The sequence below is a fragment of the Xenopus laevis genome, chromosome 8S (genome assembly GCF_017654675.1).
Source record: "Xenopus laevis strain J_2021 chromosome 8S, Xenopus_laevis_v10.1, whole genome shotgun sequence".
In the NCBI taxonomy this organism is placed as follows: Eukaryota; Metazoa; Chordata; class Amphibia; order Anura; family Pipidae; genus Xenopus; species Xenopus laevis.
In genome coordinates this window covers 46,629,751-46,653,173 of record NC_054386.1, presented here as the reverse complement: position 1 = coordinate 46,653,173, position 23,423 = coordinate 46,629,751, and the positions used below count along the sequence as shown (strand labels likewise).

General features: G+C 40.6%; 1 protein-coding gene across 1 annotated transcript in view; it reads left to right on the top strand.

The window, feature by feature from the left end:
- The window catches only part of brinp1.S (bone morphogenetic protein/retinoic acid inducible neural-specific 1 S homeolog), a 172,063-nt gene extending 149,172 nt beyond the window's left edge, over nucleotides 1-22,891 (top strand). The window contains exons 5-8 of the mRNA XM_018232907.2: nucleotides 9,851-9,956; nucleotides 13,757-13,993; nucleotides 19,127-19,349; nucleotides 21,181-22,891. Of these exons, the coding sequence (XP_018088396.1) occupies nucleotides 9,851-9,956; nucleotides 13,757-13,993; nucleotides 19,127-19,349; nucleotides 21,181-22,321 (1,707 nt within the window). The 3' untranslated portion in view covers nucleotides 22,322-22,891. The remainder of the gene's footprint in view (nucleotides 1-9,850; nucleotides 9,957-13,756; nucleotides 13,994-19,126; nucleotides 19,350-21,180) is intronic.
- Nucleotides 22,892-23,423: the final 532 nt, after the last annotated feature.

Genomic DNA, 23,423 nt, shown 5'->3' with positions numbered 1-23,423 from the left:
GGTATTTGGGAAAGTTTTTCTAAGAAATCGTTGGTGTCCCTTACAAAAGATCTAGTTGTTTGTACCAGGGGACCCAATATCTTATCCAAAGTCTCGGCTACATCACTCGTCAAGGAACCTATGCCTGCCACTATTGGCCTGCCTGGCGGATTTATTGGATCCTTATGGATTTTTGGTAAGACATATATGAGTGGAATAATAGGATAGTCCACCATCATATATGTCCTAGATTTCTCTGTGATTATCCCCAGCTGAGAGGCATTATGTAAAGCACCATCCAGTTCTTTTTTAAAGGAAGTGGTAGGGTCACCCTTTAATTCTATACACTGTTTTATCTGAAAGTTGTCTATTGATTTCGGATATATATTTATCTGTGTCCAACACAACAATTGCCCCTCCTTTATCAGAAGGTTTAATTGTTATGTGTGACATAGAGGACAGTTGTGATAAAGCGTCTATTTCATCACGACTCATATTGTAATTACTCAAGCTGAGTGGCAATTTTAAAAATGATTCTACATCAGTTTTCACTTTGTTTATATATGTTTCCACAGTGGAATAAGATGTTGGGGGAACAAATTTACTTTTATTACGTAAACCCAGTCTGTTAGTATCAAACCCTGTAACAGGGACTGGGTTTACATTTATTGTTTCCTGATTCTGTGAAAAATGTACTTTTAGTCTACCTGTAATTGAAAAGAGTCAAGTTTAGATGTTGGGCAGTAATTGAGTCCATATGATAGAACTTTCATCTGTATTGGTGTCAGCTCCACAGATGAAAGGTTGTATACTATTTGTTGCGTGCTTCTCTCCTTGGTTGTATTTTCCGTTCCTTCTGTGTCCTCATATTTCTGTTTCCTCCTTTTTCCACCTCGTCTGGTCTTTCGTTTCCTGTGGATAAAAAATTAAATTCTCTCTCTCTAGCGCGTTCAGTGGAACGTGATTGCCCCTCTCTTAATTGTTGGAAAGCATTTCTACTTCCATCTCGTCCTCGATTAGATTGTGTCCAATTATACACATGACCTTTTTCATAGTCAAGCGTATCTCTATCGAATTTCTGCTTTTTACGTGTAATCACTTCAGACTTGTACTTCTCTATTAAGGTGTCCATTTTCAATCTAAATTCGGATAGTTCATCTGTACTCATGACATCAGAGATGGTGTCCTGCAATTCAGCAAGTTCTTGCTTAACATTCGTAAGTTCACGTTCAATGAATTCAGTGTTAAGTGAGTAGAATTACAAACAATCCAGTGGTCCTGGAACAAGACTTAGAAATAATGTCTAGGAAACTTACAGATAGGGGATACCCGAATCAGCTAATACAAAAAAATCAACAGGCTGCTAAGGAAGGGATTCTTGGATGTACATCAAGAGATCGCGTACTACAGGTAATAGATTAGCATATGTATCCCAGTATAATTCTGCCAGTTCCAAATTTAAATGCATATTAGATAAACATTGGCACTTATTAAAAGATGCATATCCTTCAATTCTAGAGTTTCAACAAGGCCCTATGATGTCCTATCGCAGAGGAGCAACCATAGGGAGTAGATTAGTGAATGCAGACATAAGGAAACCACCTAATAAGGCAATGTTTTGGGGTCCCAAGAAAGAGGGCATGTATAGATGTAAGGGTTGTGCCCAGTGTCGATTTGTATTGGTAGGTCCTGATTTTGACCATCCACATAGGGATCAGAAGTATCAAATTAGGGGTTATAATACGTGTGATACTAATTTTGTTGTATACATGCTGGTGTGCCCATGTGGGTTGGTCTATGTTGGAGAAACCACCCAGAAGGTGAAGGATAGGTTTTCTCAACATAGATCAACTATACACGTGGGCAATAGATCATTGCCAGTCTCTAGACATTGTTTAGAACAAGGACATACATCAGAGGAGCTGAAATTCAGAGTTATCCAACACGTCCCACCTCTGAAAAGAGGTTCTAGCATTAAAAAGAGCAGAAGTTAAATGGATTGACAGGCTAGGGACTCTCAGTCCAAGGGGTCTAAATCGTGATTTTGACTTGCATTTATTTCTGTAAAGTACTCATTTAGGGTGAGTAGTAATATTTCGGGTAACTAATAATATTATTTTGTGTATATTTTTTGAATATTTTCTTTATAAGTATTTTTGTATTTTTTTAAAAAAAAATTTTTTTTGCCATTCATCTGTTAACTTTTGCTTTTCATTTTGGCATAATCTGCTTAAACAACTACAATCATCAGATATAGTGAAAAATGCCCATGTAATTTGCTGTTACTGATATATTTCTTTTCTTTGGTAACTATGGACTTTGCATAGTAACGGGAGGGTGGAGATATGTGGTGACTGACGTGCAGATCCGACCTCCAGGTGAGGAAGCATCATCACAGTTACTTACCACGTATGCCCCACCTAACGAGGAAGCAGAAAGTGTGTGCAATGGAGTCCTACACGCTACTACACGATACATACGCTTGAGAAAGGGAACGGATGTGTCCCGAAACGTCGCGTGAGTGTGGATGGATATAGCGTTTATGCTGGACTTTTAACAGATAAGTGTCTTGATACAAATGACGCTGCTACTATGTTGTGAAGAATGCCATTTTGTGATACATTTTAACAAGCTAATAAAAGCTATGTTTTAAATATGGAGTGCGATCTGGTTGGACCAATATAACTAAGAAGCGGAATTACTCACTGCTATTGGGATCAGCACCCTTGACTTTGATATACATTGGGATTAGTGCATCATAAACGTTGGAATTATATATATATATATATATATATATATAGAGCAAATTTGAGTACAGTGCACACGGATAACCGAAAAAAAGCAATGCCTGTGTGCTGGTTACATGTGTCAATAGTCATAGGCAAGAGAGAAAAACCGCCCAACAGGTCTTTATACAAAAATAGAAAACCTTTTATTCAACGTTTCGGCTCGACCGCTGGAGCCGTCTTCAGCGGTCGAGCTGAAACGTTGAATAAAAGGTTTTCTATTTTTGTATAAAGACCTGTTGGTGCGGTTTTTCTCTCTTGTGTATATATATATATATATATATATATATATATATATATATATATATATATATATATATATTGTGACAAAGAGCTATGTCCCAATAGGCTGCCTGTATATGATGGGAGGTATATAGCACCCAGCCTGAGGTATTGGCTCCTTTAAATCTCCAGGGTAAGACAGGTTAGGACCCTGGAGCAAGGATAGTTCATTAGGCTGCCCAATTAGTCCGCAGGTGGGACTGGTTAAGAGAGCCTGGCGGGGAGTGGGAGTGTGTTGTACTGGGAGTCAGAGAGAGAACCTCTGAACACACGCTGTGAAGTGTTTGTGAACAAACTGTGTATTTGACTGCAACTCAAAAGAGCAGCTGTTTGTTACCACAGCAAGAAACTTTCCTATGGACTGTAACACTGCAAACCGGTGAGGTTTTCCTTATTATTTGACTGTTATAGCACGGAACTTGTGCCTGTTTAAGTTGTCCGGTTGGAACAATAAACTCCAGGCAGGAGCCTGTGTCATTTTGTTGCAAACCTAAGCCTCCTGTCTCCTCTGTAAGAACTGTTTTACCTGAGCCCTACCTGCTGCTTTGAGCTATTCCCCACAAATGGTGTTTCGGATGCGGGCAACAGAGAGACAGTGAGCATAATAGGGCAGTGCTATCTGCTGCAGACTGTGGGAGTTGTAGTTCAACAACATGGAGGAACTTGTGTTGCAGCTGGCCAAAGTCAATGCTAGTCAGCAGGAGGCAAATGCTGCCCAGCAAGAGACCAATGCCATCCAGAGGCAGAGTATGGCCACCCAGCAAGAGACTAATTGTTTGCTTGCAGCTCAACTGGCAGCATTAGCAAAGGCGGTTGAGGCTGATCGACAACTCTTGACGGATGTGTTACAGCAGATGGCTGCACTGGGGTCCAATGTGTCAAGTGGGGCCCCTAACACAGATAGCTCCATTAAGGCCAGTCGTTTTCTGCAAAAGATGACGCCACATGATGATGTTGAGGCATATCTGCATACTTTTGAAAGGACTGCCGAGAGGGAGTCTTGGCCCAAGTCCCAGTGGGCAGGTCTGGTAGCGCCTTTTCTGACTGGAGATTCCCAAAAGGCATACTTTGATTTGATCATAGCCGATGCCAAAGACTATGACAGGTTAAAAACGGAGATACTCCGCCGTTTGGGTGTTACATCAGCCGTGCGAGCTCAACGGGTGCACAAGTGGTCATACCAGCAGGAGAGGTCTCCCCGTGCCCAGATGTATGACTTAATTCATCTTGTGAAAAAGTGGCTGCAGCCAGAATCCCTGTCAGCTCCTCAAATCGTCGAAAGGGTCACTGTGGATCGCTTTCTGAGAGCTCTTCCGCCATCCTTGAGGAGATGGGTGAGTCATGCAGATCCCCAGACAGCCGATCACCTGGTGGAAATGGTGGAACGCTATATTGCCACTGAGGACAACTTAGGATTGTTTCCACAACAGCGCAAGCCAGCCACAAAACATCCATCTGCAAGGTCCCCAGGATACCAGGGCTGACCAAAAGGCTATAGAATGGTCTAAAGGAGCTGACAAAACTCAGCTGTCCCCTCCAACCAAGGGTCGAGGCCAAGTGCAATGCTGGGGATGTAATGAGTGGGGTCATGTTGCTGCCAGGTGCCCACTACCTTCAGAGCCCATGGATTGTCACTCGGCTCAGCAGGTGTCGTTGTTTGCTCACCCTGTGTGCACCGCAGACACTGACTTGCATATGGCGGTGGTAAAGGTGGGTGGAAAGTCTGTTCAAGCTCTGTTGGATTCCGGGAGCTTAGTGACAATGGTGCATGCCAGTTTGGTAAGCCCAGACCAGGTTAATGAACGTAATCTTGGGGTGCTCTGTATTCATGGAGACTGTAAAAGTTATCCCACTGCTATAGTGACATTTGAAACTGTTACTGGTACTGCATGTCATGAAGTGGGTGTTTCCTCTGTTTTGATGCATAGTGTAATTTTGGGACGAGACTTTCCCCTCTTTTGGAAGCTCTGGGGAAAGGAAGGTTCTCCACAGGGGTCTGAGAAAGGGATTCCTAAGGATGCACCAGGGGTTTGTGAACCTAACTCAGAGGTAGTTACTGAAGGGGAGACCATGCTTGAAGCAGATCATTTTCCCCTAGAGGTACTAGCAGGTGAAACAGAGTTGCCCTTGGAGCCCTCCGAAGCATCCGATATGCCAGACTTGGAGGTCTCTCGGGTTAACTTTGGAACAGCCCAAATGAGGGACCCTACACTGAATAGGGCCTGGGAAAATGTTAAGGTAATTAATGGTGAACCTCAGGAACCTGGTGCTTAGAGTGTCTTTCCCCATTTTTCTGTCAGTCAAGATTTACTGTACCGGGTTGACAAAATCCAAGGGGAGGTGGTAGAGCAGTTGTTAGTGCCCCAGTCCTATAGGCGAATGGTCTTGGACCTGGCTCACACTCACCACCTGGGTGGTCACCCACGTCAGGAGAAAACCCAACAGCGAATTTTACAAAGGTTTTATTGGCCCGGTATATTTGCTGAGGTGAAGGGGTATTGTGAATCTTGCCAAGAATGCCAACTGTCTGCCCCGGTACCTCATTTCCGTAGTCCTCTAGTGCCATTGCCTATCATTGAGGTCCCATTTGAAAGAATTGCAATGGACTTGGTAGGGCCACTGGTTAAGTCAGCTCGGGGCCATCAGTATATTCTTGTAGTTAAGGATTATGCTACGCGGTATCCTGAGGCAGTCCCTTTAAGAAACACAGCCTCCAAAAATATTGCTAAAGAGCTGTTCTATATGTTTACCCGCACTGGCATCCCTAAAGAAGTCCTCACAGACCAGGGTACACTCTTTATGTCTCGGGTTATGAAGGAACTATGTAAGCTGTTGAAAATTAAACAGTTAAGAACTTCTGTTTATCACCCCCAGACTGATGGGTTGGTAGAGTGCTTTAACAAAACCCTGAAAAACATGTTAAAGAAGGTGGTAGATAAGGATGGGAGGGATTGGGACTGTCTACTGCCATACCTTATGTTCACCATTAGAGAGGTGCCCCAGTCATCCACAGGCTTTTCGCCCTTTGAGCTATTGTATGGTCGTAACCCCAGGGGTCTCTTGGATGTAGCAAAAGAGACCTGGGAGCAAGAAGTAACACCCCATAAGAGTGTGGTGGAACATGTTACCCTCATGCAGGATAGAATTGCTGCAGTCATGCCCATAGTCAGGGAACACATGCAGCAAGCACAGGAGGCCCAGAGTCGGGTTTACAACCGTTCAGCTAAGTTTCGAACTTTCAACCCTGGGGACAGAGTATTGGTTCTTGTCCCAACAGTTGAGAGCAAGTTCCTGGCTAAGTGGCAGGGCCCGTATGAAATAATCGAGAAAATAGGTGAGGTGAACTATAAAGTTTACCAACCAAATAAAAGGAAGAAAGAACAGCTTTACCACGTAAACTTAATAAAACCCTGGAAGGACAGAGAAGTCCTCACGGCTATAATTCAACCCCTTCCTCCTACCCAGGAGGGTATACAAAAGGTGAAAATAGCTGAAACCTTGTCAGAGCCACAAAAGCAAGAAGTCAGGGAGTTTCTGCAAAGAAACACTGAGGTGTTTTCTGACATACCAGGTTGTACAAATTTGATAAAGCATGATGTCATTACTGATCCTCAGGTTCGGGTCCGCCTTAAGCCCTATCGGATCCCAGAGGCCCGTAGACAGGCAGTGGACGAGGAAGTGCAAAGGATGCTGGATTTGGGGGTAATTGAGAAGTCTGTAAGTGAGTGGAATAGTCCCATTGTGCTTGTTCCTAAACCAGATGGGTCTATACGATTTTGCAATGACTTCAGGAAGGTAAATGAAGTCTCAAAGTTTGATGCTTACCCTATGCCAAGGGTTGACGAGTTGATTGAACGACTAGGTCCTGCTAGGTACATAACAACTCTTGACCTAACTAGAGGGTATTGGCAGGTACCAATGTCAGAAACAGCTAGGGAGAAAACAGCCTTTTCTACCCCACAAGGGCTCTTCCCGTATGTTCGTATGCCATTCGGCCTCCAGGGGGCCCCAGCCACATTTCAAAGAATTATGGACCAAATTCTTAGACCTCATCAACATTTTGCCTCTGCTTATTTGGATGACGTGGTCATATTTAGCAGGGATTGGCAAAGCCACCACCCCAGAGTACAGGCCGTCCTAAATTCCATTAGAGAAGCAGGCCTGACGGCAAATCCCACGAAATGTGCCCTAGGTTTGGAAGAAGCCCGTTATCTGGGGTACACTATAGGGAGAGGTGTTATCAAGCCTCAAGTGAACAAGGTCGAGGCAATTAAAGACTGGCCCCAGCCGCTCACTAAAAAGCAGGTCCGTACTTTTCTTGGTATGGTGGGCTATTATCGCAGATTCATTCCAAATTTTGCAAGTAGGGCTGCTCCTTTGACCGACCTGACCAAAGGGAAAGGGTCCACAATGATTAAGTGGGGTCCTGAGGCAGAGGAGGCATTCCAAGATTTGAAAGTGGTTTTATGCCAAGATCCAGTGTTGGTCGCACCCGATTTCAAAGAGAAATTTGTTGTGCAAACTGATGCCTCTGGTGTGGGATTAGGTGCGGTATTGTCACAGTTAGTTGGGGGAGAAGAGCATCCAGTGGTCTACTTGAGCAGGAAGTTGACCCCTGCAGAGAAAAATTATAGTATTGTTGAACGGGAGTGCTTAGCAATTAAATGGGCACTGGAAGCTTTGCGGTACTATCTTCTGGGCCGCCAGTTTGTGCTCATTACGGACCACTCTCCCTTAACCTGGATGTCACAGGCAAAAGAAAGAAATGCAAGGGTCACACGTTGGTTCCTTTCCTTGCAGAATTTCAATTTTACAGTGGAACACCGAGCAGGCAAACTGCAGGGTAGAGCAGATGCCTTGTCAAGGGTCCACTGTATGGTGGCTAATGGTGTCCGAAACCCCGGGTTCGAACAGAGGGGGGAGGTATGTGACAAAGAGCTATGTCCCAATAGGCTGCCTGTATATGATGGGAGGTATATAGCACCCAGCCTGAGGTATTGGCTCCTTTAAATCTCCAGGGTAAGACAGGTTAGGACCCTGGAGCAAGGATAGTTCATTAGGCTGCCCAATTAGTCCGCAGGTGGGACTGGTTAAGAGAGCCTGGCGGGGAGTGGGAGTGTGTTGTACTGGGAGTCAGAGAGAGAACCTCTGAACACACGATGTGAAGTGTTTGTGAACAAACTGTGTATTTGACTGCAACTCAAAAGAGCAACTGTTTGTTACCACAGCAAGAAACTTTCCTATGGACTGTAACACTGCAAACCGGTGAGGTTTTCCTTATTATTTGACTGTTATAGCACGGAACTTGTGCCTGTTTAAGTTGTCCGTTTGGAACAATAAACTCCAGGCAGGAGCCTGTGTCATTTTGTTGCAAACCTAAGCCTCCTGTCTCCTCTGTAAGAACTGTTTTACCTGAGCCCTACCCGCTGCTTTGAGCTATTCCCCACAATATATATATATATATAGATATAGATATAGATATAGATATAGATATAGATATAGATATATATAGATATATATATATATATATATACACACACACACACACACACACACATGTATAAGAGTCCTCTGCACTTTCACATTGCTTCAAGACAGAGACATTTTGTGCATACTGCCACTGAAAAATGCCTTACCCTTTAAACAAAACAGGTATTGTTTGTCCATATGTTTGTCCATATATTGCAATATATTTAAGCTGGCCAACTACATCAAAGTCATCCCATATCTGGCCAGTCCTATACACACATATATATATATATAGACACACACACATATATATATATATATATATATATATATATATATATATATATATATATATATATATATATATATATATATATATATATATACACACACAAGACTTGTCACACATGCAATGGAAGCAATGGAAGCTGTTAGAGATCAGAGCTGTTTTTTAAGTCTTACAGGCTTGTTTGGATAAAATCATACAGTGTGGCAGCAGTCTCCTATATATGCCAGGGAGGCACCAGGATGATGCGGGACTTGGAGCTGATTTTGTTTTTTGCCCAGAGGTTTCTGATGGGTGAAATAGCAATGCACATACTGGGAATTCTAAATCAGCATGCCAGCTTCCTGAGTTGTCAGATCCTGGATCAAGAGGCGTGAACTCTGAACAGGGAGATCTTCAATATGATAACAAGGAAAGAGGGGAGGCCTCTTGTGGATCTCATGGCTAAACAACACAACTGCAAGATCAGGTGAATTTTCTCCAGAGCTCCCCATGTGCAGGTGGTAGTGGATGCTTCTACTCAGATTGGAACAGTCTGTGGGCATGCATATTCTCTCTGATTCTCATGATATTCAAGGTTCTGAAGAAGATCCTGGTTTAGAGAATGGAGGATGAGAATTTCTCCTTTTTGCATTACTTCATTTAAAAGTTCTGCTCCTCAAGTCTAAAAGGGTCAAAAAGATTGCCTGCTCTCCATCCATGTATTTTTAAAGAACATTAATGTATAGTGATGGGCGAATAAGACTTGGTCAGGGTCAGGCAGGGTCAAGAACAAATCAGAAACATTAAGAGCACACCCAGGACTTCACACACAAGGAGTAGAACATGTTAAGATAAACAAAGGTCCAGGACAAGTTTGAAGTCCTGGATCATTGCTGATATTGAGATGCTGAAACTTTAGGATGGTGCAATACATTCAGTATGTAAAATATGGTATTTTTAACCATATTTATTTCCAGGGTTTAGTTCTCCTTTAAGGTAACTGAGGCAAATGGTAAACAAAATGCATTATAAATATACTTTGGCATAATACTTAATCTTTTTACAGGTGACAGAAACCCGTACAGGGCCACTGGGCTGTAGCAGCTATGACAATCTTGACTCTGTTAGCTCAGTGCTACTTCAGAGCATGGAGAGCAAGCTGCATTTACAGGGTAAGTGTGTATTTTATAAACAGTACCAAATGTTATGCCCTCTCTAAAATAAAATAAATTAACAAGTCATACTAGTGTATTTCGTTTGAAGAAAATTTGTGAATAACAGCAAATTTGTAATGTATTTCTTCAGTAACTCATAGCTTTTGTTCTGCTAGGTATACAGGACAATGTTGTTGGGTATGGGTGGCCAAATGTGCTTCTTAACAGTACTGAAGTTTGCTATCACCACACCCTAAAGTCACAAAGTATTATTTTTTTCCAAACTTCCCAAAACTTCCCCATTCTGTCACCTTGCCTGACAGCTGCCTGGAAATAAAGATTAGTTTTGTTTCACAGGAAATGTCGTGTATATTACAGGTATAGGACCTATTATCCGCTAACCTGTTATCCGTAAAGCTCCGAATTACAGAATAGCTGTCTCCCATAGACTCCATAGGCATCCCACTATATTTTAGCCTATCTTTCTTTCGTCAGCTCCAGTACAACCCCATTAAATGTGACGTATTCTAAAAAGCATGGCACTTTAACCCAAAATGTGGGAGATGGGAAAACACCAACATTGTGTAATTGGCAAAGATTGAAGGGTTAGTTTATTATACAGGTATGTGATATGTTATCTGGAAACCCATTATCCAAAAGCACATTTTATCCAAATAATCTAATTTTTTTTTAAATGATTTCCTTTTCATCTGTAATGATAAAACAGTATTTTGTACTTGATCCAAATTAAGATATAATTAATCCTTATTGGAAGCAGAATCAGCCTGTTGGGTTTTATTTAATGTTTCCATGATGTTCTTGTAAATTTAAGGTATGAGAAAACATGGTCCTATACCTATACATATTGCCTACACAATAATGACCTTATACTAACCCTCACTACCCTGTTTGCTGGAAGATAACCAGAAAAAAAAATACAAATCCTACATGTGTCTGAAAATACCCCTACTAGTTCATATGGGAATACAATACCATAACTTCTGGAGCCCTTGTATTAGTATTATTACTAAAATAAGTAAAAGTGATACAAAACGTTACTATAGTTCATAAGAATGTGTTATTATATTGTTCTAGCAATGTATGACCTCTTTTCTCTTTTAAATCCCCTTAAACCTGTTCTCATCAGCTGTACTGACACTCCGAAATAGGTGTGATTTTGTTACTCACAGTGGGCTTAAAGGAGAAGGAAAGGCATTTTTACTTGGGGGTGCCAAAAGTTGGGCACCTCCAGGTGATTGTATTTACTTACCCCAGGCTGGTGCTTCTATCAGCAGAAAACTGCACCTGCCTGGGGTTATTCCAGCAAGCATCAAAGAGCGATCCTCTTTCTGTCTCTTCTTTCTCGAAATTTCCTGCGACATGCGCATTAGAATGAAATAGCTGGCTTTTTCGTTCATTTGGCTTCTCACTCTACTGCGCAGCCGTAAGAAGAAGCAGGAAGAGGATCGCTCTGTGGTGCTCACCGGGCCAGTGCAGCTTTCAGCTGATAGGAGCACTGGCCGGGGTGTCGGGTAAGTATATACAATCATTTGGGGGTACCTAACTTTGGCACCCCCAAGCGTAACATGCCTTTTCCTTCTCATTTAAGAAAGCCAAATTCTTCAATAGGTTGGATTTGGAGTAAAGTTTAAATTTGTACTCCAGCCTATAGAAGGATAGGCAGTGTGCTAATAACACATTCCTGTGAATTATAGCAATGTGTCGGTATGAATTTAAAGGAACAAACACCAAATAAATAAATGTATTTTAAAGTAATGAAAATATAATGTCCTGTTGCTCTGTGCTTCAGAAACTCTACTATATCTACAAGCTGCTGTGTAGCCATGGGGCAGCCATTCAAAACTGAAAAAGGAGAAATGGCACAGGATACACAGCAGATAACAGATAAACTCTGTTGTATACATTGGGATTCATCAAAAGGTATCTTTTATCTGCTGTGTGTCCTGTGCGTGAATGGCTGTCCCCATGGCTACACAGCAGCTTGTTATATAAACCAGGGCTGTCCAACTGGCGGCCCGCAGGCGCATGTGGCCCGCGACCCCCTCTTCTTTGGCCCCCCAGATGCTGTGTCTGCTTACCATATGTAAACTTTAAAAGGTATGACTGTAGAGATAAACTGCATCCTGCATTGTTCAAACCTCAAAATCAGACTCTAATACCCTGTATTGTTCATACCTGTGATCCTCCTGCATTGTTCACACTTGTGACACTGCTATTGTTTATATCCTAAAGCCTGTATTGTTCACACCTGAGACCCAGACTGAAACTGCCCACATTGTTCACCTGTTCACACTTTATACAAAATGCTAATGAGGCACCAGCACTGTGTCACTGTATGTAATACATATTAGACTGTTAGGTTTCCCTGTCTCCTGCTCTGTTCTGCCTTCCCTCCCTGCATGGCTGGAACTAGGGGCAGGCAGAGTAGGCGCCCACCTACGGCGCAATCATGGGGGGGGCACACTTTTAAGGGGAATTTCCTTTCTTTCTTTTTTAAACCCTGATTTGCTTGGCCTTTAATAGTTTTTCAACTTTATAAACCCCCTGTTCCAGACAGAATCACTCCCAGCTCCCTTTGGGCAGCTGCTGGCACAGGTGGGCAATATCTTGGCTGCTACTTGCACAGGTAAACAGATGATATGATGGATATTTGGCTGCTGCTGGCACAAGTACATATATGGAGGCAATAGTGTGTATTTTTTGGCTGATGCTGGCACAGGTACAGATTGGGGGCAATATAAGGGATTGGCTGCTGCTGGCTCAGGTACATGATGAAATATGGTGGCTGCTGGCACAGGTACACAGATGTTTGAGGGCAATATGATGGATTTTTGACTACTGCTGGAACAGGTACAAATTGGGGCAATATGATGGATTATGTTGGTTGCTGCTGGCATAGGTACAGATAGGGGGTAAAATTATGATGGATGTTTTGGCTAATGCTGGCACAGGTACAGATTGGGGCCTGGGGGCAATCTGGGGGATTGACTGCCATTGGCATAGATACAAATAGAGGCAATATGATAGGTGCTGGCACAGGTACAGGGGGCTATATGACTGGTAAGGTGGAAAATGGTAATGCAGGACTGGGGGGGCACTGATTGAAGCCTTTGCCTAGGGTGCAAAAATACCTTGGCCCGGCCCTGCCTCCCTGTGTGTTTCATTCTCTGCTTGCCCAGTGCTGCGTGTGTGTGCCATTCTCTGCTTGCCCTATGCTACCTGTGGAATGTAAACCTGTTAGGGGTTTGTTCTTGAGATTTGTTAGCATTTGGAAATTGTTGTTAAGGGCCCCTAAGGTATTTAATCATGTGTTGGGGGGTTGTTGTATTATCCACAGGGGAGGGTGAGGTATATGGATTTAAGGGTATGTTTTTAACATGACTTAAATTTTTCACATATGAGTGATGAGGGATTTCCCTGCGGTGCGCAGCAACCATTTTATTTTTTGGTATGCTACCACCGTTAATGTGGATATTATCTTAAAAGTTCTTGTGGTAATGTGGGTGTGGTTTACAGTGGGTGTGGTTTAAAAGGGGGAGTGGCCAACACTGACTTCCATTATCGGCCCTCCTCCACTTAGGCCAGTAAAATGTTGGCCCTATTTTCCATTGTTATCCCAGAACATGAGCATAAATATGGCAATGTGACAGGCTACCACAGATGGTAACATATTTATTTTTTTATATGCACTCATGTCCCAAAAATGTCAATTATTATAATTATATTATTATATTGTTATTTAATATTTTGGTACTTGTATGTATTATTCTAATTGCCTCTCATGTCGTTACTCCCAGGTCTGCAGATCATTGTCCCTCAATACCTGCGGGAGAAGTTTGTACAGTCTGCATTGAGTTACATTATGTGTAATGGAGAAGGAGACTATGTGTGCAAGAATAGTCAGTGCTCCTGCCTTTGCTCTGAATCTTACCCTCAGTGTAATTGCCCTATAAATGATGTACAAATAATGGAGAACACACTTACTAATCAGGGCAAAGCTTGGGCACAAGCATACAGAGACTTTGAGAGCTCAGGTGAGCCCAAAGAATCTTAATGTTCATGCTAATTCTGATTGTCTGCATATGCATTATTTATGGTTCACCTTTAAGTTAACTCTTAGTATGTTATAGAATGGCTAATTCTGGGCTTCATTATTATTTCTAGTAGTCTTTGGACTATTTGCCTGACTATTTCCAGCTTTCAAGTGGCGGTCACTAACCTCATGCATAAAACAAATGACATGTGAGGCTACAAATGCATATTTATGCTACATTTTACTTAAATGCTTAATTCAATTTTAAATATTTAATTTACTTAATTAACTTAAGTTGATTTAAAAGTGAACTGCCCCTTTGACCCACCGCACAACTTCAAAAGACTTGTGGAATAGTGCTGATGATATTTTAAACTGTGTAACTTTCATTGCAATTTCAGCTTAATTTCTTTTACTTCTCTTTGTGTTGAAAATGTCCTCACAGCATGCTTTTTTATATTTCTCAAAATTAGCATAGTTCCAATTAATGCACAGATGCTTTGCTGGGCCCCTATCCTAAAGCAAACCTGGTTTTAATAAAACCACAGAGGATTTACTTATTTAAAAGGGCTGTTCACCTTCACATCAGCTAGCATTATGTAGAGAGGGATATTTTGAGACAATTTCCAATCGGTCTTCATTTTGTATTACTTGTGGTTTTAAGTCATTTAGCATTTTAGTCAGCTGTTTTCCAGTTTTCAATTTCAGCTATCTGGTTGCTAAGGGCCAAATTCCTTTAGCAACCATACATTGATTTGAATAAGTGACTGGAATATGAATAGGAGAGGGTCTGAATAGAAAGATGAGCAATGAATAGTAGCAATAACAATACATGTGTAGCCTTACAGAGCATTTGTTTTTTAGATGGGGGTCAGTGACCCCTATTTGAAAGCTGGAAAGAGTCAGAAGAAGAAGGCAAATAAGTAAAAAAAAACTAAATAAAAAAATATAATAAAGACCAAAGGAAAAGTTTCTTAGAAATGGCCATTCTGTAACATACAAAAACTTCTCGAATGTCAACCACCCCTTTAACAACTCAGTTTGGCGCCTTTGGTGGTGTTTTATCAAATTAAAGTCAGTGAATCATGAGCTATAATGTTTTACTGAGTCCAGTATTGCTTAACATGGCAGACCAGTGTATTGTCCAACTAACACAGAGATCAGTTTTTTAATCCAAATTGGTTCTGACACAGTGTAACAATAACATTTAGCTTGGTTCTGACAAGACATGCCTCCCCCTCCTGCATATAGCAATGAAGAAATTAATCATTGCTGTGGAGACCTCTGGTTATTCTTGAAGAGACAAAGGCAGTATCTCTTTTCATGGCCTACTTGAAATTTGCCAAGACATTTGAGAGAGCTTTCTAAACTATGTTCTTTTGGTCTTGGTGGCACTCACTGTACTTTGATAAGAGGATCAGAAAACCAAACCTGGTTAGAGTGAGATGGGATAAAAGGAGCTAAAAAGCCGTTCACATGCAGTGTTAAGCCTTTTGAAAATAGATGGTATTAGCTTGCCTCGTGCCATACAAACATAGCACTGCCTTAACACCACATTAATACTATGTAGCGCTATAGTAAATTGTGTGTTCTGTACACTACTATTGAGCTCCACTCCCAATAAATGTGCTCCGGATGAGACCTATAATCTTAGGGAGTAAGCCTTCGCAACGGTGTGGAGGCAGGGTGTGGAGGCATAACTGTAACTGAATTGCAGGGTATAATAATTGAGCGCCAGTGGTTCTTATAACTTAACCATGAACATATTTATTGAACATATACAATCCTCAATGGAGTATACAATAGAGCAAACCGAATTTTGCATCAACATTGGATAGGCAATACTCACAGCACCATTTGGTCAGTATTAGTCCCCACAGGCAAGAGGACGTGCAATAAAGGTACACCCAGCTTTCAGCCTTTTCCCTAAGTGGAACCTGAGGGGAATCTATCTACCCTGTTCCTATACACTTAATCCCTACTTCTGGGCAATTACTACCCTGGATCTTAATCCCTCTGACTCTCCTCGTCGGAGCCTTGAGCTGTTCAGCTGTCTATCTGTCACTCCTAGAGTGGCCTCTTAAGGGTGAGTAGCATGTCCTTACTAGACCTGACCTGTCTAGGCTCCACAGAGCTCTACCTGCCTGTTCAGGTTACAGCCAGCACAAAATGGACACTGAAAGCATGGCTTCAGAGGAATTTATACTCTAGCACAGTGCCATCTGCTGGTCACTTTGAGAAACAGCAAGGGGCATAGCTTAGAGCAGGAATAGGAAACAGTACCCCTCCCAACTGTATTTTAGGACCCAGTTAGGTGTCTATAACACTGAGGGACTGCCTGCTAATAATACTGGTGATGGCTATTTTACACATCCCTAAAACTACATTGATAGAGAACTGGCTAAAAGTTTGTATGCAGAAAGCAGTTGTCAATGAATACTTTCTTTAATTCATCAGGTATAAAGTTTCATGATATATACTAGATACTATAAGCTTTATATGCAATACTCATTGAATTCACTGCAAAGGAGTAGGCTTGGGCCAATTAGACCCGTTTTGCCAAAAATTCGCCGCTGGCAAAATGTCGCCGACGCCCATTAAAGTCTACGGGCGTCAAAATTTTTTTGATGTGTGTCATTTTTTTCTTGATGCACGATGCCATACAAGTCTATGGGCGTCATTTCCACAGCGAAACAAGGCGAAAAAATTCCCCCATCCCTACAAAGGAGTGCTTTCCCTTCACATAAAGAACTACACGGCCAATTTCAATGCGTTTTCGGTGGTCGCGATGTGCCAAAACACAGGCGTCAAATCAGATGCGACAGAGAATAAGGTAAGCAATAGCAATCTTGGTTGGTGTCGCAGCATTCATCCGACATGACACGACTGTCGAATACAGATGTTGCATGCATGCAGTCGTGTCGGATGAACGCTGCGACAAGATCTGACATTTGTATTTCTTACCTTATTTTCCGTTGCATCCGATTTGACGCCTGCATTTTGGCTCATCGCGTGGGATCCGCCGGAAATCGCCCATGTAGTTCTACCTTAAGGGGCATATTTATCAAGGGTCGAATTGAAAAACTTCGAAATTCGAATTCAAAAAGACCAATCAAAATTATAAACACTGTATCCAAAAGGATGTGCGGATCTACAAAAATAAAGAAACAAATGTAAAAAGTAGAAAAATTTATTAGGATATGAAGACCAAAATTAAGTCAAAGTTTTTTTTGTTGGTCGAATAGGTCTGTTTTCGATCGAATTGGTCCGTATTCGGCCGAATTCAAATCCCAAAAAAAACTTTGATTTTTCAAAGTCCACCAATTTACTCCAAATAGGTTCTAGGAGGTTCCCCCATAGGCTAAATCAGCAATTTGGCAGGTTTTAGATGGCGAATGGTTGAAGTTGAATTTTTAAAGAGACAGTACATGACAGATTGCAATATTCGAATTTTGAATTTTTTTCAAATTCAAATCAAATTTGGACTATTCCCTAGTTGAAGTACACAAAAATTAGCTCGAAATTTGAATTTTTTTCATTTGAAAATTCACCTCGACCCTTGATAAATCTGCCCCTAAGTCTACCTACTGCTTTATGCCTGGCATTTGTAAATGTACAATCATCATCATTTATTTATATAGCACCGACAAGATACACAGTGCTTTGTACTACAAATATCTAATTTGTTCTGTAAGTACTTTAAAAAGTCACTTAAAAATATCTTATTCTTAGAGGAGCTCTTCAGTTCTATTCTATTGAGCAATTACTAATAGCAGTTTATCCGTTTGGATTATGCATGTTGCAAATTAAATGTTTAGACATAGGTTTTAGACTTTTCCTTGCATATCTAAATCTAGATCATAACATGTATTATGCAATTACAGATATTATGCAATATGAGTGTTGACTTGTTTATTCTAGTCACTACATGTGTGACAAAATACCAGTTTTTTGCTTTTTAACTGACCTGGAATAATTCTCCAGTAATAATTTTCTAATCCTTCATCATTTGATTCAGCTACTAACTTTTCTTTAGCTCTCCCAGCTTTCTCCAGTATTCTTACTTAATATGCCTGCTTTCTTTTTCTCTCTCTTCATCGCCCCTCATTGTCTTTGTTTTCTGTTCTCATCATACTTCTCATGCCACTTCTCATGCCACCTGCTATATACTTTTACTGTCCTTTTTATTCTAAACATTTATGTATCCTTGTCTTGTCTTATTTCTACTTCTCTCCCTATTATTCTCATACTTCTAGTTATATTTACCCTTATCCTTTTTTACGGATAGGAAAATTTAGAAAAAAAAAAAAATTCTGTTTCTTTCCAAGAGTTGCATTGAGCAGGCCACCCTGTTTACATGGGGTAGATATATGGGCTATTAAATAATTCCTGAATTCACTTGCATTTTCTGCAACTGATTTCTTTGATTTTCTGCTGAATGGGTATTTAAGTGTGAGCTTTTTATTATTGTCAAAAACCTGGAAAAAATGGCAACACAAACTAAAGCCATTGTTTGCAGAAAACACCTGTGCATTCCTAAATAGTGTGCCCAATCCCTGAAAAGCAAAGTTCCATAAATCTGCCTTCAAGTGTTTAGAAAAAATACAAGCTTAGTCAGAAATTGCCAAAAAGTAGCCATGGGGGAATACTAATCCAAGAATTAAGTCAAATTTGGGTCACATTCTATGTGCTGTAGTAATTTTTTTTGGGTTCCTAGCCATGCCTATTTAGCATTGTTTGCATTAAGACAAGTGTGTTTTTCCCTGACCACTTTTGGGAGTGCTTTAATTATTCTAGTCCTTACATACAAGGTGTCATATAACTAATTTGTAGCAAGCAAGCAAGCTTTCTTTTCCCCCCAGCCTCTCCAGAATGGAATACCCTGTGCTGGTTGGCATCTCTCCCAAAGTACTGCAACAAGAAATTTACCAAACACTGAAGGCAAGTGTAGCGAGGTATAGCGGCAGACAATGTCTGACAATGGGGTACGCCCCTGAAACATTACATCAAGTGACTTCATAAATGTGCTGGGTGATCTCCCCGTTACACCTGCCTTCAGTGTTTGGTAAATTTCTTGTTGCAGTCATATAACTCATTTGTCTTCATCTAACCAATTGTCCATTATTTTTTTCAGATGAGTTTAAATCTTTTATGAAGCATTTACCTAGTAGCCATTTTCTGAGCATTGGAGTCATTCACCAGCATTGGGGCAATGACTGGGAAATGCAAAGTCGCTATAAATTGCTCCAGAACTTACTAGAGATGCAGAGGCAAAAGATGCAGCGCACAGCACGCAAACTTTTTGGACTCAGCCTTCGGTGTCGGCACAATCCCAATCACCAGCTACCTAGAGAGCGGTAAGTGATTATTATGTCATTTGAAAGGGATGTGTTTGATGAGGAAAGGCTTTAATCCATATTTTCACTTTTCTTATCAATAAATGTTCTTTTTGTTCTTTTCTTCATAAACTTATTAAGATTGTTAAGATATTGTCTTTTATGTCCAACCTTACCTTTTCCTTTGCACATTTTCACCTTCTTTTCTGTTCTACCACTTCTGCATCTTTCTACCACTAACTACCACTTTTGCATTCCTCCATATTACCCCTTTTCATCCCTTTATCTTTATCTGCTCTACACTGTCTATCTACTTTACAATCACATCTTCCCTATCTCTTCCTTCATTTTATTCTACCACTTTCTCTTTTACTATAGCTTTGATTTTTTTCCACTTACTTTTTCTCTTCTGTACCCCACCCTTTGCTCTTGTCTCTTACATTCTGACCCTTCCTCTATACTCCAATTCTGTTCTACATTTTAGAAATATTGTCCATCCCAGATCCCATCCCACTTAGCATCAGTGGGCCCTTATAATTCATTTGCAAAACCAGTTGTCTGCAAGAAACCTTTCTCAAATGGTTTACACTGCTATGTCATGATGAATACTGTAACAAAATAAAAGATAAGGGCTTTACAACCCTCATAGAACAAACTAATCAAAAAGTGCTGTTGCAAACATATTAAGTTGAGGGGGAAGAAGAAAGAAAACCAGCAGTCTTATAGTACTCTACTGAAGCAATTTTCATGTTTAAGCAAGGTTGATGCTGAAAATCGGTCTTATGATATCCCTATTATGCTTAAGGCCTAATGGACTAATTATTATGTCACTACTAAAAAACATATAGCATAGATAAAGCATTGGTAGAAGTCAAGCTGATGGATAAATGTATCATAGAAATGAAAGAAGCCAAACCAAAAGCCAAAACTCTTGTGAGTTTGCCTTGCATGCTATGTAACTGCTTATTTTTTTTCGCACCTAAGGAATAATTAGGGCTAAAACAATTTGCAATAGGTATGTTCAGCAGTTCACAACTTTGAAATTTTTGCAGATACAGGTTGCTGGAGTCCATTTTACCTTAGCAACCAGGCAGTGGTGTGAAGGAAAGACATGAAGAAGAATAGGGGATGGCCTGAATAGAAAGATAGTCAATAAACAAAATCAATAAAACCGCAGCTTCATAGAGCAATAGTGTTTGGCTGCAGTGGTGAGTGAGGATAATTCAACAACTATAAAAAAATATTTGGACAAACAATCCCTGTTTTGTCTACAGAGAAGGGCATTTTTTGTTAGCTTAAGGCACAAAAGGTCTCAATGTCTTAAATATATTGATAATGGGTTGAGAACAGAGAACCTATTGTATTTGTCTATATGAATTTAGTGGTCACAGCCTCATTGCACCCCGGCTTAATGCTTTAAAAATGCTTTGTGAACACAACTTTCCCTTGCTTGTAGTGAAAATAAAACAGTACCTTGTACTTGATACCAAATAAGATATAATTAATCCTTATTGATGGCAAATTTACCCTATTGTGTTTATTTAATGTTTACATTATGTTTTGTAGACTTAAAATTAGTAAAGTGATCCGAATTACAGAAATACCCCTTATCTGGAAGACACCAGGTCCTGAGCATTCTGGATAACAGGTCCCATACCTGTTCAAGACTTCTTTATGCTCTAAATTGCTTATAATAAGCATTTTGCTCTGTATTTTTAGGAATAATTTCCATGATTGAACACGTATAGGCCTTGCTAATTTGATCCCTCTTATATTTAATGGTATAAGGGAAATAATTACATGTACAAATTATGTATTTGTAACTAAGAATTCCAATCTCCTTTTTTAACAGGACAATTCAACAGTGGTTGGCTCGAGTGCAGTCCTTGCTTTACTGCAATGAGAATGGTTTTTGGGGAACCTTTTTGGAAAGTCAAAGGAGCTGTGTGTGCCATGGAGGTAGTAGTCTTTGCCAGCGACCTATTCCTTGCATTATTGGGGGGAACCAGAGTTGTGCAATGTGCAGTATGGCCAACATTTCACTATGTGGCTCCTGCAACAAGGGCTTCAAACTGTACCGTGGCCGTTGTGAGGCACAGAATGTTGACTCAGAACGTAGTGAGCAATTTATGAGCCTTGAGACTGAACTGGACTTCCAAGATCAGGAGCTTCGTTATCTTCTGCAGAAGATGGACTCTCGACTTCATGTCCATACCACCTTCATTAGCAATGAGATAAGATTAGACACATTTTTTGATCCACGCTGGAGAAAGAGGATGTCTCTCACATTGAAAAGCAACAAAAATCGAGTAGAGTTTATCCATATGGTTATTGGAATGTCCATGCGCATTTGCCAGGCCCGTAACACCACTTTAGACCCAAGCTTCTTTGTCTATGTAAATCCGTTTAGTGGAAGCCATTCAGAGGGATGGAGTATGCCTTTTGGGGAGCATGGCTATCCAAAGTGGGAGAAAACAAGGCTTCAGAACAGCCAATGCTTTAATTGGACTCTGTTATTGGGAAATCGCTGGAAGACATTCTTTGAAACCGTGCATATTTACCTTCGCAGTCGCACACGCCTTCCAACTCTTACACGTAATGAGACTGGCCAAAGCCCAGTAGATCTTTCTGACCCAACCAAGAGACAGTTTTATGTGAAGATCTCAGAAGTTCAGTTGTATGGTTACAGCTTACGATTTAATCCAGATCTTCTCCGCAGTGCAGTGCAGCAGGTCAATCAGTCCTATTCTCAAAGCGGGCAGTTCTATTCATCCTCATCCGTAATGCTGCTTATGTTGGATATTCGTGAGAGGATAAATCGCTTAGCTCCACCAGCAGGACCAGGCAAACCCCAACTGGACCTTTTTTCTTGTATGCTGAAGCACCGCTTGAAGTTGACAAACAGTGAGATCATACGTATAAACCATGCACTGGATTTGTACAACACTGAGATTCTGAAACAGGCTGACCATATGACAGTTAAATTGTGTTAACCCCCTCCTTGCCTCCTTCTGAAGACCCCTGGATCATATGTTTTATATCATGTTCAGTGGTCCACCTTCTGGAGAAATTCATTGGTCTGACAATTTTAATCATTTTCTTTGACATTGGATATTTCTCTTCTATTTCCATACAGATGCAAAATCCAACTTACTGTCTGACTATGATTATGTTGCACTGCATAAAATGAGTATATTTGCATACTTACATCGTAAGGCTTCTTTTTTAAATACATCGCATAGGTGCCATCCAGGCAAAGAACCGACCATTTCTTTGTGCGGTATGAACATAGCTGCACCATCTAAATACAGAGGGTTCATGTTATACACACTACAGTGCTGTCATTTTATCATAGTATTGTTCTTGTGTGTTTTGCAGTTCCATCCCCGGATTTGTGCTGTATTACTGTATGTATGTTTTTGCTGCACCTTGTGGTGCATCACATCAAATGCTGCAAATATTGTCATTTTAATGAAAAGAGTGTTGCATTATTTTTGCTCACGTGCTTACTTACAGTATTTATTAAGCTATGCAATCTTAAATACAGCATATTATTGTTTTAATCTAGCCTAATCATTTATACAACCACAATTGTATTACTGATTATGTTTCTATTTTGGATTTATAGTCTATATAAACCCTGTTAAGTTGTTCTATGCCATGCCTCCATTAATCCAGAGCAGTATCCACTCTGCTATTGTTGAATGTTAGTGATGGGTGAATTTATTCGTCAGGCGAGAATTTGTGGCGAATTCCTGCATGTCACTGCTGGCTAATAAATTCGCAAATTTGTAGCAAAAATTTGCCAGCAACAAAAATTTTTTTGATGCCGGCAACGGAATTGACGTTAATGGGCGCCAGAGTCAAAATCCACATTTCGCAAATTTTTTGCCCATTTTGCGAATTGGGACAAATTCGCCCATCACTATTGAATGTACCTTTCATAATTTAAAAACCATAGTTCTATGTTCTCTCTATTCCCCTATATGCTGTTTAAAGTATATATATATATATATATATATATTTACAATAAGAATTAATTATATCTTAGTTGGGGTCAAGTACAAGATACTGGGGCTCATTTGTCAAGACTGG